Raw genomic sequence first — 13327 nt, 5'->3', positions numbered from 1 at the left:
TAATTTATAAACATTTGCATTTGGCAAAGTTGATTTCTTTGGGGTCTTTTAAGTCACAACTAACATTTAAAAACAAGAAAGTAACATCTTGTTTTTTTTGGCAGCCTCCCATCATGCCCCACATAATTGAGAACTCCCCCCCCCCAAGTTTTCAATTCAATTCAACAAATTCAATTTGTTCAATTCAACAAATGCTGAGTTAAAATACTTTGTATCTATTACAAAGCAGCAGCTAGGGAGGCACAGTGGACAGAGCATTAGGCTTGGAGTCATGAGATCCTAGAGAACTGTGACTTCAGACACTTCCTAGCTGTATGACAACTGGGAAAGTCACTTCACCTCAGTTGCCTAGCCCTTGCCACTCTTCTGTCTTAGAATTAATATCTAAGACAGAAAGCGAGGGTTAAAAAAAAAGCATTTATTATAAGCTTCCAAAGAGGTAAAAGAAATGAGTGTGAGAATGTGTCTGGGATATGTTAGTTTGGGTGTGGGTCTGCTGCCAAGGTCCTCTTGGGAACCCTGAATTTAAATCTACTTCTTAGCTATAAAGAGGGTATAGGTTTTAGCCCCAGGTCTCTAGTCTATCTTCAACAAGTCAGGCATGAGATCGTAGGGTGGGTGCTATATCTTCCCAATAACATTTCTGCCTTTGAAAGAAATACCAGAGTGTCCCATCCAGTGTTTTCTAATTCACATACCTAATAATACCCAAACTGTTGCAGAGAAGACTTTTAAGAAATTGAGCTACTTTATTTGTAATGGTAAAGAGCTGGAAACAACCTAAATGTCCAACTGTTGGTGAACAATGGGAGGGACACACTGTGGTATATATTGAATAATAATATACTGCCATGAAAAATGACTAGTATGAGGAACATAAAGAAATTTGGAAAGACTTATACAAAGTAACAAAAAGCCAATGTTATAGCAACAAAGGAGAGCAGTATATAATCTAATTATCAGAAAGGAAAAATATTTCTATAAATACAGAGAAAGAATGAATAAATAGTACAGAGCATACAGAGGGAGAACAAAAGTGGGTTTGGTTATACATGTATAAATTCATTTTTAAGTGAAAAGAGTTGTAAATGTATTTGTAAATGTATTTATATTTGTCTTTTGTCCTTTTTAAAAGTTACAAGTGCATAATAAACTGTTTAAATAAATAATTTTTTAAAAAATAACCAGGCTCCAAAAAAGAGACTATGCTATTTTAGGATTTTTTTTTATAAAATGCTAGAGGGGGGAAAGTTTACATTTTTAGAGGCAACAAAACAAAGACACTACATTTAATGCATTGTCTGTTCATGTGTATTAATGCACATCTGTAAAAAACAAAGGTTAGCTCATTTAATAATTGTGTAAAGGTAAGGAGGATAGAGTTGGAGGAAGAACCAAGAAAACGTTACACACAGTGACCACAATAACATAAAGAGAGAAACAACACAAAACACTACAAGACATCAAGATTCAGATCAATGTCATACAACCAGTCCTGACTTCAGAGGACCAATGATGAAAGACACCTGCTTGTCCCTCTTTCAGAGAGGAAATGTTAGACTACAGGTGTAGAAGGAGGCATACGCTGCCTGAGATGCCCAATGTGTGGGTTCTGTCAGTGAAGGGGTGGCACTTGGACAAAAACATCAGTAAGACATTTTAAAAACTGAGAATTTAGCAGAAAATAACTTGTGGTTAAAAATAAAAAATACAAACCAGTAACATGTTTTAGGATCTGAGGCCTATATGGCACTCTTAACAAAAACATCAATAAAACATTTTAGAATTGAGAATATATCAGAAAATGACTTATGGTTAAAGATTTTAAAATGCAAACCAGGAACAGCTGTTTCGGATCTGAGCCATATATAGATGTCTCACCACCCTAGTAGCAATAGAATATAAGAACTAGAAATCCAATGCAGCATTTTCTTCTCTTCACACAGAAAGAAACTGCAGGAAATCTCTTCTTTCCTGGAAAATTATCTGAAATAAGGTACTCCCGTTAGGGCAGATGGGATAGCAGCTTGGAAAACACAGCTCAAACAGATTGATGCTGCCCAAACCAGGTCACTGTCATATCCGTCCACAATGAGTGATGGGGCTGGACGGGCCTGGCTGAAATGAGAGTTGTTTTGGTCCTAATCCAGCAGTTTGTGGAGAGAAGAGTAGTACAACCTAAGTAATAAAGAAGACTCCTTGCTAGGAGGAGACACTTAAAGGGACTAAGTTAGGATAATTACCTTTTCCTCTGGTTCATTTTACTTTTATCAGTCAATTGAAGTCCATTTGGGGTTCTCATGGGTAAAGGGGCCAAAAATGTTTGCCCCTGTGTTGGTTTCCGGTCCTTTTTTTCAGTCTTAGCATTGATGAGAAGGATCCAACAATATATAATTTATATTTTGGCAGCCACAGTTACATAGTCAAGAACTCAAAAGTGAGAGGGGAAATACTAATGAGAAGTCAAAACAAAAAAGGTCACAAAGTTCATACACTCAAGATTAACTCATGTGTTTTAGGTAGAATCATAGATTTAGAAGTCAGAAGGTGTTTTAGAGGTCATCTGGTCTCCACCCCAAGCCTAGAGGCTCAGAGTGACTTGCCCAAGGTCAAATCAACAATGGCAGAGGCAAGATCTAAAATCCAGGTGGCTCCCATTTAAATCCTGCCCATGTTCCACTGGACCACGATGACCCCTTTGGGTCAGAGAGCCCCTTGGGCTCTCTCTCATCCTGACTCTTCTTTGTACATTAGACATGACCCTACAATTTGGGGGAGGGAGGGAGGAAGGACACAGAAACTATAATTTCAAAAATCTTGGCTGGCCAGGACCAGTTAGGGTAGGACGAAGAGCCCATGATGAGGGATGTGGAGGTAAACCACCCTAATTGCAAGGAGCATTGACCAAAGTCTTGAACTGACAATTCCTGGACGTTTTGTTAGTAAAGGAACCCTCAGATGAAGGGTCTCCCTCTATCAATGCAGCCCGGTAGCGTCTCTATAACTTCAAGTCTTTAAGAATCCTTGCTTCAGGGACTGAGAGGTCTAGAGACTTGCCCATGGGTCAGAAATGGGACAGAGATCCAGGTCTTTCTCCCTTCGAGGCTGGCTCACTCTACATTATGCCATGCTGCTTCTCTAGGTGGCTTAGTAAGACAGGGAAATATGTAAAACTTTTTATTAAGACATCCAATCATAATAAAGTTTTCTTGTTGAAAGGGCAAGAGGGATGCCTCTTTAATTACATAGAAAATTGACTCCTGGAAACACCTCTTCCTGATTGTGTTGAATAAACGAAGTGTGACCTTATTTTCAGGGCTTAAAGATCTCATGGCAAACTTAATTAGTTTAATTAAGGTTTCCAACTTAATTAGGTCTCTGAAACTCGAACACAGACAGCTTCTAAACTTTGGTACAAGGCATCAGTGTCAACTTATGTCTTTTATATTTTCACGATGAAAACATGTTGTTCTTAGAACACCTTCATCCCCAATGATTTCCCTGATCCAAAGGGGGCCAGGTTTGAATTTAAAAACAAACAATTATTTTATTTCCGACCTATACATTTCTTCTGTACAAAGCGTTGATGATGGCGGATGTAGGCCCAAGATTGAATTACCTGACCCAGCTGACTGGGACCCAGTGAGAGTCTTTACTCAGCTTCTCTAAGATACCTTTGAGTTCGCTGTATGTACTCTGGAGATCCTCCTTCACCAACACTGCGTCCACCAAGTGGCCATAATGCTGGTCTATGAAGGCTGCCGAGGAGAGCATCTCTTGTTGTTCCTCGCTCTGTAAAGGGACAAGCCATTATGTTGGGACAGGGAAGAAACCATAATAATGACTGCTGCTAGCATCCTCACAACCCTGGGAAGTGGGTGCTTTTATTATCTCCATTGTACAGCTGAAGAAACTGAGGCAGACAGGTTAAGAAACTTGTCCAAGATCAGACAGCAAAAAAGCGACTCAGGTTGGATTTGAACTCAGGCTTTCCTGACCCCCCTATTCAGCATTTTATCTGTTACACCACCTGGAAAATCTATCACACAAAAGCTATGAAGATTCAGTGCCAGACAGGGTTCCCTCTTTATTTTTTTTAAAACCCTTATCTTATCTTATCAATACTAAGTATTGGCTCCAAGGTAGAAGAGAGGTAAGGACTGGGCAATGGGGAAACCAAGGCTGGTTTTTTTTTACAGATGAGGAAACTGAGGCAGAGTTAAGTGACTTGCACAGGGTCACCCAACTAAGAAGTGTCTGAGGCCAGATTTGGATCCAGATCCTCCTGAATCCAAGCCTGGCTCCACTGAGCCACCTTGCTGCCCCTTTGTTTTCTTTATAAAGTATTAAAGAGTAGGGGATTTCTGAGGTGCCTCCAAACTCTAGAAAAGATGAATATGACTAAGCCTGAGAATTCATGGACAGTGTTTAGAGTTGTAATCAAATGAAAATTATAAAGTTACTTACCTAAATTGGGCACAGATGTCCAGCATTTAGTAAATGCCTGTTTTGCTAAGTGCTGGGAATTACAAAGAAATGCAAAAAAAAAAAATTGGTTCTTGCTCTCAAGGACCTCAAAATGTAATGGGGGATAGTTTGTAAACAATTATGTAAAAGACTAGACCAGAAAAAATGGAGGTAGTTTTGGCATATGGAGGAGGAATGTTAGTTAGATGGTGGAGTAGAGTGCTGGGCCTAAAGTCAGGAAGACTCATCTTTATGAGTTCAAATCCAGCCTTAAACACTTTCTAACTGTGTGACCCTGGGCAAGTCACTTAGCTCTGCCTCAGTTTTCCCATCTGTAAAATGAGTTGGAGAAGGAAACAGCAAACTACTCCAGTGTCTTTGCCCAGAAAACTCCAAATGAGATCACAAAGAGTCAGAGATGACCGAAATGACTCAACAACAAAGATAGAGCTGGATAAGATACCCCTGGAGGTCCTTTCCAGCCCTAAATCTATGACATTTGTCCCATGATAACCTGACATAATCAGTGACATGTATAACTCTTCATTTAGACATTTATTGGGCCACCTATGCTCCAAGCAATGTGTTAGGCATTGTTATGGTTGTAGAGATGTTAAAGATCCAGTCTCTGTCCTCAAAGAGTTTACATCTAAGAGTACCATGCCTCTAGGACAACAATCGGCAACCTTTTTGGCCAAGAGAGCCATAAACGCCTGCGGAAGGAGGAGGATGGAGGGGGAAGGCGCTGGAATATGGGGCGGGGCTGAAGGGCCCCCTGGGGCACATCCTGGGGCTCTGCCGGGACTGGCTGGTCAGGAGGTGGAGTCAGATATGGCTCAAGAGCCATACATTGCCCACCTCTGCTCTAAGATCATTATAAAAGGTGGTGCAGTGGACAGAGTGGAAGATATGAGTTCAAATCCTACCTTAGGCATTTACTAGCTGTGTGACTCTGAGCAAGTCACTTAACCTTGTCTGCCTTAGTTTCTTCTTCTTCAGAATGAGCTGGAGGAGGAAATGGCAAACCACTCCAGTATCTTTGCCAAGAAAACTTCAAATGAGGTAACAAAGAGTTGGACTTTATCAAAAAACGACTCAATGACAACACAACATACATAGAGACAGATTTGGGTAATAGTTAAAGAATTGAACTCAAAGTCAGGAACACCTGAGTTCAAGTCCTTCCCTTGACATATAATTGCTGTGTGACCCCAGGCAAGCCACTTAAACCTCTCAATGATCTTGGCAATTTTCTCAGGATGTTCTTAATCTGGGAACTGTCAACTTATTTTAAAAATATTTTGATAACTATATTTCAATATGACAGAGTTCTTTTGTGAGCCTATGTATTTTATTTTATGTATTTAGAAACATTTTTCTGAGAATGGGTCCATAGGCTTTGCCAGACTGCCCAAGGGGTCTGTAACGCAAAAAAAAAAAAAGGGACTAAGATCCCCTGGTCTAAGATAAAAAGAAGAGAAAGTGCCAAATGCATTTTCTTTATCAGGGAGTTCCCTAGGCCAGTGAGATCTCCGTGAAATTTCTATAACATACACATAATTCGGACTCTTAAGTTCAGTGGAGAAGGGTCAGGCTTAGCTTACAATGAGCAAGTCTTTGACTTTTGAGTCTCTTTTTCATAAAGACATGGAGATCCACTCACCTATCAAATCTGAGAGTCTGGCCACATCTTGCCAAAGAAACTGTTCTATTAATTTTAGTAGGTACACTTCAAGAATATGAGATTTCCTGACTAACAGATAATAAAAGTGTAAAATTGTTAGAGCTGGATTCTTCCCCTTTGCCATTTTACAGATAAGGAAACTGAGAAACAGAGAGGTTTTCACTTGCCTAAGGTCACACAGGTAACATTGTTAGGAAAAAATATCAGAAGGGTAAACTGATTCAAAGCAGTTGAACACATCAGCATTCATGCCTTTATGGTAAAATGTTGCCCCCTCCCTTTTGTAGGGCAGCAGCTGCCTGGTTGGGAGAAAAGAATTTCATCAATACTTCAGGCTTTCATGGTTTCAATTTAATTATCTGTGCACACAACTCCCACATCATTCTCTGCAGCCTCGGTCTCTTTTCTGAGCTCTAGTCCCACTTCACCGTTTCAAACTGGATGTTCCATAGACGTCTCTAATTCAATACATTTGAAACAGAATTCATGACCTTTACTGATGAAGGCACCACTATCATTCTAATTAGGTTCCCAACCACAATAACATTCTGGACTCCTCCCCTTCCTCCACACAAATCCAATGTTTCCAAATCTTTTCATGTTCGTCTCCTCTGCATCTCTCCATTATATCTTCTTCACTGATATAGTCTCTCCACTGACACAGTCATCACTCTATCTCGAACCCTCACCACTGCTCATCTGGACCATTATTATAGCCTTCTATTGGAGACTCCCTGCCTCAAGTCTCTCCCCATTCCATTCTATCCTCCCTACAGTCGCCAGAGTGAATTTCCTAAAATGAAAGTCTAGCCATATTACTTCTTGACTCAATAAATTCTAATCACTTCCCTCTTCCCTCTAAGATCAAATGATAAACTCCAGAAGGCAGGTAGGTGGCTTAGTGGATAGAGAGCTGGGCCTGGAGATCTTGAACTCAAATCTGACCTCAGACACTTCTTAGCTGTGTGATCCTGGGCAAGTCACTTAACATACATAGTATTGATTCTGAGATGGAAGGTAAAGGTTTTATAAATACATTTTTATTTTATGCATTTAGAAACGTATTTCCAAGAATGAGTCCATAGGCTTTGCCAGACTTCCTAAGGGGCGGGTAACACAAAAAATGGACTAAGATAAAGAGAAGAGAAGGTACATATGTAAATATGTACCTTCTCTTCTCTTTATCTTTCTATCTATCTATCTGCCTGCCTATTTGTCTATATCTATCTAATCTCTGTCTGTCTGTCTGCCTGTCTGCCTATCTGTCTATGTCTGTTGAGATCTCTTTATCATCTCTGATAATCTGATAAGGACAGTTTAGTTGATAAGGAAATTAGGACAGAACAAGGGAGTTGTCTTTTACCTCATGCTTCCAGCTCCGGCTCCAGGAGCATGGAGTTTATTATATATATTTCAAGACTCATTTCACACAAAAGAACCCCCCCCCCAAAAAAAAACTTTGCAGATGCGCAGAAGTTACAAATAATGTCACATCAAAACACAAAACATTAGCTTCAGAGTAGACCAAGGCCAAGGCTGAATTTTGACTGGCTTCTTATCAGGAAGCCAAGTTGGGAGTATTTTTCTCAGAGTTGAATTGCCCCTTACTAAAGTTTTGGCCTTGGCTGTAGCTGCATTCCTGGGCAAAGGGGAACAGTATTAACCCTTTAAATTCAGGTTTGCTAGGAACTTAAAGCTTTTCAATAAGGCTACAATACTTTTAAACAAGAAATCACAAGGATCACAAAAGGGGTCAAAAGAGGAATCTCAGATTTTTATCTATTCTCTTATTGGCTTCCCACATATGTCTGTCTGTCTATCTATCTATCTGTTGGTCTATCTATCTATCTCTGTCTGTCTGTCTGTCTGTCTGTGTCTGTCTATCTATCTATCTATCTATCTATCTATCTATCTATCTATCTATCTATCTATCCATCTATCTATCTACCTGCTTGTTTATCTGTCTGTCTATCTAATCTGTCTGTCTGCCTATTTGTCTATCTCTGTATATGTCTATCTCCATCTATCTATCTATCTATCTATCTATCTATCTATCTATCTATCTATCTATATCTGCCTGCCTCTCTGTCTGTCTATCTAATCTCTCTGTTTGTCTGCCTATCTGTCTATCTACTTATCTACCTATCTCTAAATACTCATCTGTTTGTCACTCAAAATTCATTACGATGGGGCACTTACCTGTCTTTCTAGTCTTCTTACATATTACTCCCTTCCTCACATGCTATAGTCCAGTTATTCTGATTTATTTCTTATTCTTCACACATACAATGCTTCTTTCCTTTGGCTATTTGGCTTGCCAGGAATGTTCTACCTCCTGGAATCCTTGATTTCCCTCAAGATTCAGCTCAAGCATCACCTTTTTGCAGGACACCTTTTCTGAATTTTGTATGCATCTTAGCTATGTAACAGGATATAGGAGAACCACTGGCTGGAAGGAAATTCCTCCACGTTTATTGATTGAAGCTCCTATAAAACAGGTGCTAAAAGGTTAGCCTCAGGGCTATCCTTAGGGAGGGAGAAGTCATCTTGCAAGAGTGGTGAGAGTCAAAAGAAGAAAGTAGAAGCAAGGATAAGAACAAAAGGCAACAAGTCAGATGGGGCAACTGACAGTCTAGGTGCAGATGACAGGATGGAAATGAACCAGACTAGTCTTTTTTTTAAACTTTTACCTTCTGCTTTAGAATCAATACTTTGTATTGGTTCCAAGGCAGAGGAGCAGTAAGAGCTAGGCCAATGATGGCAAACCTATGACACGCGTGTCAGCACTGACACACGTAGCCATTTTTGATGACACCAGCCACAGAGAAGTATGAGGTCTCATGCCAAGGATGGAACATTTGCTGTAATGTAGTATAGATGCTCTATGCACTATAGATGACAATTCTACCTATATTAATTTACCTATTTTGGTTTATTAAATAGTTATATATTACAATTATACATTTTTTGTTATTTAAACTATAAATATCATAAAATTATGGTTATTTTCTTGAAGTGACACCACCCAAGTTATGCTCAGTTTTTTGGCGAATTTTGACACACCAAGCTCAAAAGGTTGCCCATCACTGAGCTAGGTAATTTAGGTTAAGTGACTTGCTTATAGTCACAAAGCAAGGAAGTATCTGAGGTCACATTTGAAACCAGGACCTCCCATCATTTCCAGTTCTGGTTCTCCATCCACTGAGCCATCTAGCTGCCCCCAAACCAGACTAGTCTTAGCAGAACTACCATCACCATGGAGCAATCTGACAGAGGAAAGGCAGATGGAATGCTGAGGCAAAAACAGAGAATGCTAAAGAAGTAATATGGAAAAGATAAGTGTCTAGAGCAGTTCATACTACCAAGAACAAAACTGATAAATCAGTACTTTCCCATTCTTGGTTATTTTTTAGTAATTTCAGTTGGGTCCAACTTTTCATGACCCCATTTGGGGTTTTCTTGGCAAAGATATTGAAGTGGTTTTCCATTTCCTTCTTCAACTCATTTTTAAAATAAAGAAACCGAGGCAAACAGGGTTAAGTAATTTACCAGGGCTACGGGTAAGTATCTGAGGCTGGTTTTGAACTCATGCCCTCCAGACTTCAAGCTCAGCCCTCTATCCACTTTACCACTTGGTTAGCCTGTCCTTTGTCTCATCCTTTGCTTCATATTCTCTCCAGGGAGAAAACTGAGCCTCTCAGTTCCCAATATCTATTCCTATAGTTTGTTTTGCTTTCTCTTCTGTGGTTTTTCTGGAATAAAGTAGTTAACTACTGAATTGCTGTGTGTGTGTGTGTGTGTGTGTGTGTGTGTGTGTGTGTGTGTGTGTGTGTGTATTTGTCTCTACTCACTTCTGGCAGAGAAAGAGGTAACAGGTGGTAAAGTATCCAGGAGAGAAATAGATTTTTATAACTGCTGGGACTTTCCCAAAATGGGGGCTCAGAGCTGCACAAAAGAAAGATTGATTGATTCATATTTTTATAGTTTCCCAAAAGCAGAGAAAGAGAAGGTGGATCTAGTCTAGTCCCGAATAAAATTAACGTGGCAGTTTCTGGTGGAAGGAAAGAGTGAACGATCTGGGAACTGGTTTTTGTTGAGTTGAGCTCAAACACCTCTTCTTTCCATTTTTTCCCTAGAAATTTTGAAAGAAACATCATTCCCCCATGAACTCTTTCCCTGTGTTTGTTCCTAGCCCCCGACTCAACATCAACAAGAACAAGCTAATGTTATTTAATTTTATATGTGTGTGTCTCATTATGGCATTGAGATGATCATGTCTCCAAGTCTAAGGCAATGCCAGGGAAACACATGTTCTGGGAGGTAGGTACTGATATGTTAGAAAGACTTTGAGAATAGTCCCAGAGATAGATCATTATGCTTTCTGAGGACCAGCCCATCCAAGTCAAGAGAAGTTTCTCATTTGTAGGCTGGCCACCTGGTGATGAACTCTAGCCACAGCAACCCGTGAAAACAAGGAAAAGACAAAATGATTCTTGATCCTAAAACTCCTTTTGACTTCCCCAATAACTGATGGAATGTTGTAAGAATAAGTCACTGCTGGTCCCCTGCTGACTGGGAATGGGGATTGAGGGGAGGGAATGAGCATTTCTATATAGTAATATATACTGTGTACCAGGCACTATTCTTAAGTGCTTTTACAAATATTCTTTCATTTGATCATCGTCAGTATAATACCTATCCCACTCGACTAGCCTTACATATGCTGGTTACTCTATACACAGGCAGCGAGGTGGCACAGTGGATAGAGCATTGGGCTTAGACTCATCTTCATGAGGTCAAATTTAGCCTCAGACACTTACTAGCTGCAGGACCCCTGGGAGAGTCACTTAAACCCTGATTGCCTTGGTTTCCTCATCTATTAAAAGGACTGGAGAAGGAAATGGCAAACCACTACAGGTTCTCTGCCAAGAAAACCCCAAATGGAGTCACAAAAAAATCAGACATGACTAAACAACAACAGCATTATGTATGCATCTGTTGTCTTGCCTTCTAGAAGGTAAGCTCCCTGATTGAAGGGATTGTTTAAGTTTTAATGTTGTTTCCCCGCAATGTTTGGCATGTAGTAGATGCTTAAGAAATGCTTATTGGCTGGCTGATTGATTCAAGGATATATGACTTCATTCAGTTTGTTATAAGAGTACAATGAATTCAAGTATCTCACAGACTACTCTTGGTCTTCTAGTGTGGTTTAGCTGAAAAGTTCACCCCATCCTCCCCATCTCTCCCTATTTATCCCATTCCCCTTCTCTGACTAACTCCATCACGAGACCTGCTGCATTTATCTATATTTGTTGTTGCTCATTTATTTCAGTCATGGCTGAGTCTTCATGACTCCACTTGGGACTTTCTTGGCCAAGATACTGGAGGGGTTTGCAGTCTCCTTCTCCAGCTCATTTTACAGATGAGGAACTGAAGTAAACAGGGCGAAATGACTCACCCAAGGTCACATAACTAGTGTCTCACATTGGATTTTGAATTCAGGTCTTTCTGACTCCAGACTCAGCACTCTTTCCAACGTGCCACTAGCTACCTGCTTCTCTAGATGAGATTCTAAGAAAGCAGAAATCAATAAAAATGAGAGATCCAAACCAAAACACAGAAAACTCTAAGTCAAATTTCTTTTCTTTGGAGTAGTCTGAGACCGCATCTCTCCTTGAGTAAACTCATCTCTCCAGACTTAGATTCCTGTTCCTCTCCTGGGATGCTAAGTGAAAGGATCCCAATCACTAAATATTGCCTAGAAGTGAACTTTTTAAAAAGTCATTTTAGGCAAGTAGTAATGAGGGAATGAACACATCTCTTGAGAAAGTAGCACCAGGGGGCAGCTGGATGGCTCATTGGATTGAGAGTCAGGCCTAGAAACAGGAGGTCCTGGGTTCAAATCTGGCCTCAGACACTTCCTAGCTGTGTGACCCTGGGCAAGTCACTTAACCCCATTGCCTAGTCTGGTAACAAATAAATTTAATATAGAAGGATACATATAAAGATATTAGGGTTTATTAGAGAGAGAGAGAGAGAGAGAGAGAGAGAGAGAGAGAGAAAGCAGCACCATTCTCTTTCAGCTAAGAAGCAAGGCATGATGCAATAGAAGCAATGCTAGACTTGGAGCTAAGAAAACCTCATTCAAACCTTGTCTCTCTAGCTTCAGGACTTATTAATTTCTCTGAGACTCAGTTTCCTTAGCTGTAAAATGGTAACAACCACTCCAAAGAATTGCTGAGATGCTCAAATGAGATAATCTACCAATGGCCCTCTGAAAACGTGAAAGTGCTACATAAAAGTCTGTTATCACCAGTACTAGTGCTGGACAGCTCCTGACTGTGCCAGCATTGCAACCATATATCTAAGCAGGAATTATGAAAAAGTACCTTGCATGTACTCTGAATAGAGTTTGTATCTTCCTATAATTGTCCATGTCACCTCCCTCCTCCCAAAAGATAATACGCTCCTCTTGAACAGGGGTTGGTTTTAGAGTTTGGAATCTTGGGTTATGGTTACAGTTTTGGTCTTTGCATCTATCCCCAGAGCCCAACACAAAGCTTAACAAATAGTAGCAGGTGCATAGCAAGTGCATGTTGATTGATTTCTTTTAGCAAGGATGCTCAAATCTCTTCAATGAGACTTCTGCCAAAGCATGAGGCTTCTCAGGAAAGGTTATGGTAGCATCTGGCTAGAACAAGGATTTGAGCCAAATATAGCACAGGGGAAAAGACACAGGATGCAGCTATGACTAAAGCCCATCGCTCTTATTTATTACCTAGAGAATCTTAAACAAGCCAGTCCTAATCTCCGATCTTTAGCTTCTTCCTTTGTAACATGAGGGGCTTGGATTAAATGATCACCCCTCTAGTCTGAATTCCAGGAATACTACTTTAGTCTGTGTGATCCTTTGATACTGTAAATTGTTTTAGAAAACTAAGAACTTCATTCTTGTCCAAACTGGATGGATGTGTGTGTGTGAGGTGGGAGGGAGGGAGGGAGGGAGGGAAAGAGAAGGGAGGAGAGAGAGAGGGAGGGAAAGAGAGGAAGAGGGGTTGAGAGAGAGAAAGAGAAAGAAGAAAAAAGAAGGAGGAGGATGAGGAGGAGAAGGAGAAGGAGGAGAAGAAGAAGGAGGAGGAGAAGGAGGAGGAGAAGGAGAAGGAGGAGAAGGAGAAG

The 13327-nt window shown here is 40.3% G+C and overlaps 1 protein-coding gene across 1 annotated transcript in view; it reads right to left on the bottom strand.

The window, feature by feature from the left end:
- Positions 1 to 3615: 3615 nt before the first annotated feature.
- MPP3 (MAGUK p55 scaffold protein 3) overlaps positions 3616 to 13327 on the bottom strand; it is a 44210-nt gene continuing 34498 nt past the window's right edge. Inside the window, 1 exon segment of the mRNA XM_044675085.1 lies at positions 3616 to 3792. Coding sequence (XP_044531020.1) covers positions 3616 to 3792 — 177 coding nt within the window.

Source organism: Gracilinanus agilis, chromosome 4 (genome assembly GCF_016433145.1).
Source record: "Gracilinanus agilis isolate LMUSP501 chromosome 4, AgileGrace, whole genome shotgun sequence".
Classification (NCBI taxonomy): domain Eukaryota; kingdom Metazoa; phylum Chordata; class Mammalia; order Didelphimorphia; family Didelphidae; genus Gracilinanus; species Gracilinanus agilis.
The sequence above is the reverse complement of the archived record's forward strand: the minus strand, read 5'-3'. Positions and strand labels throughout refer to the sequence as shown.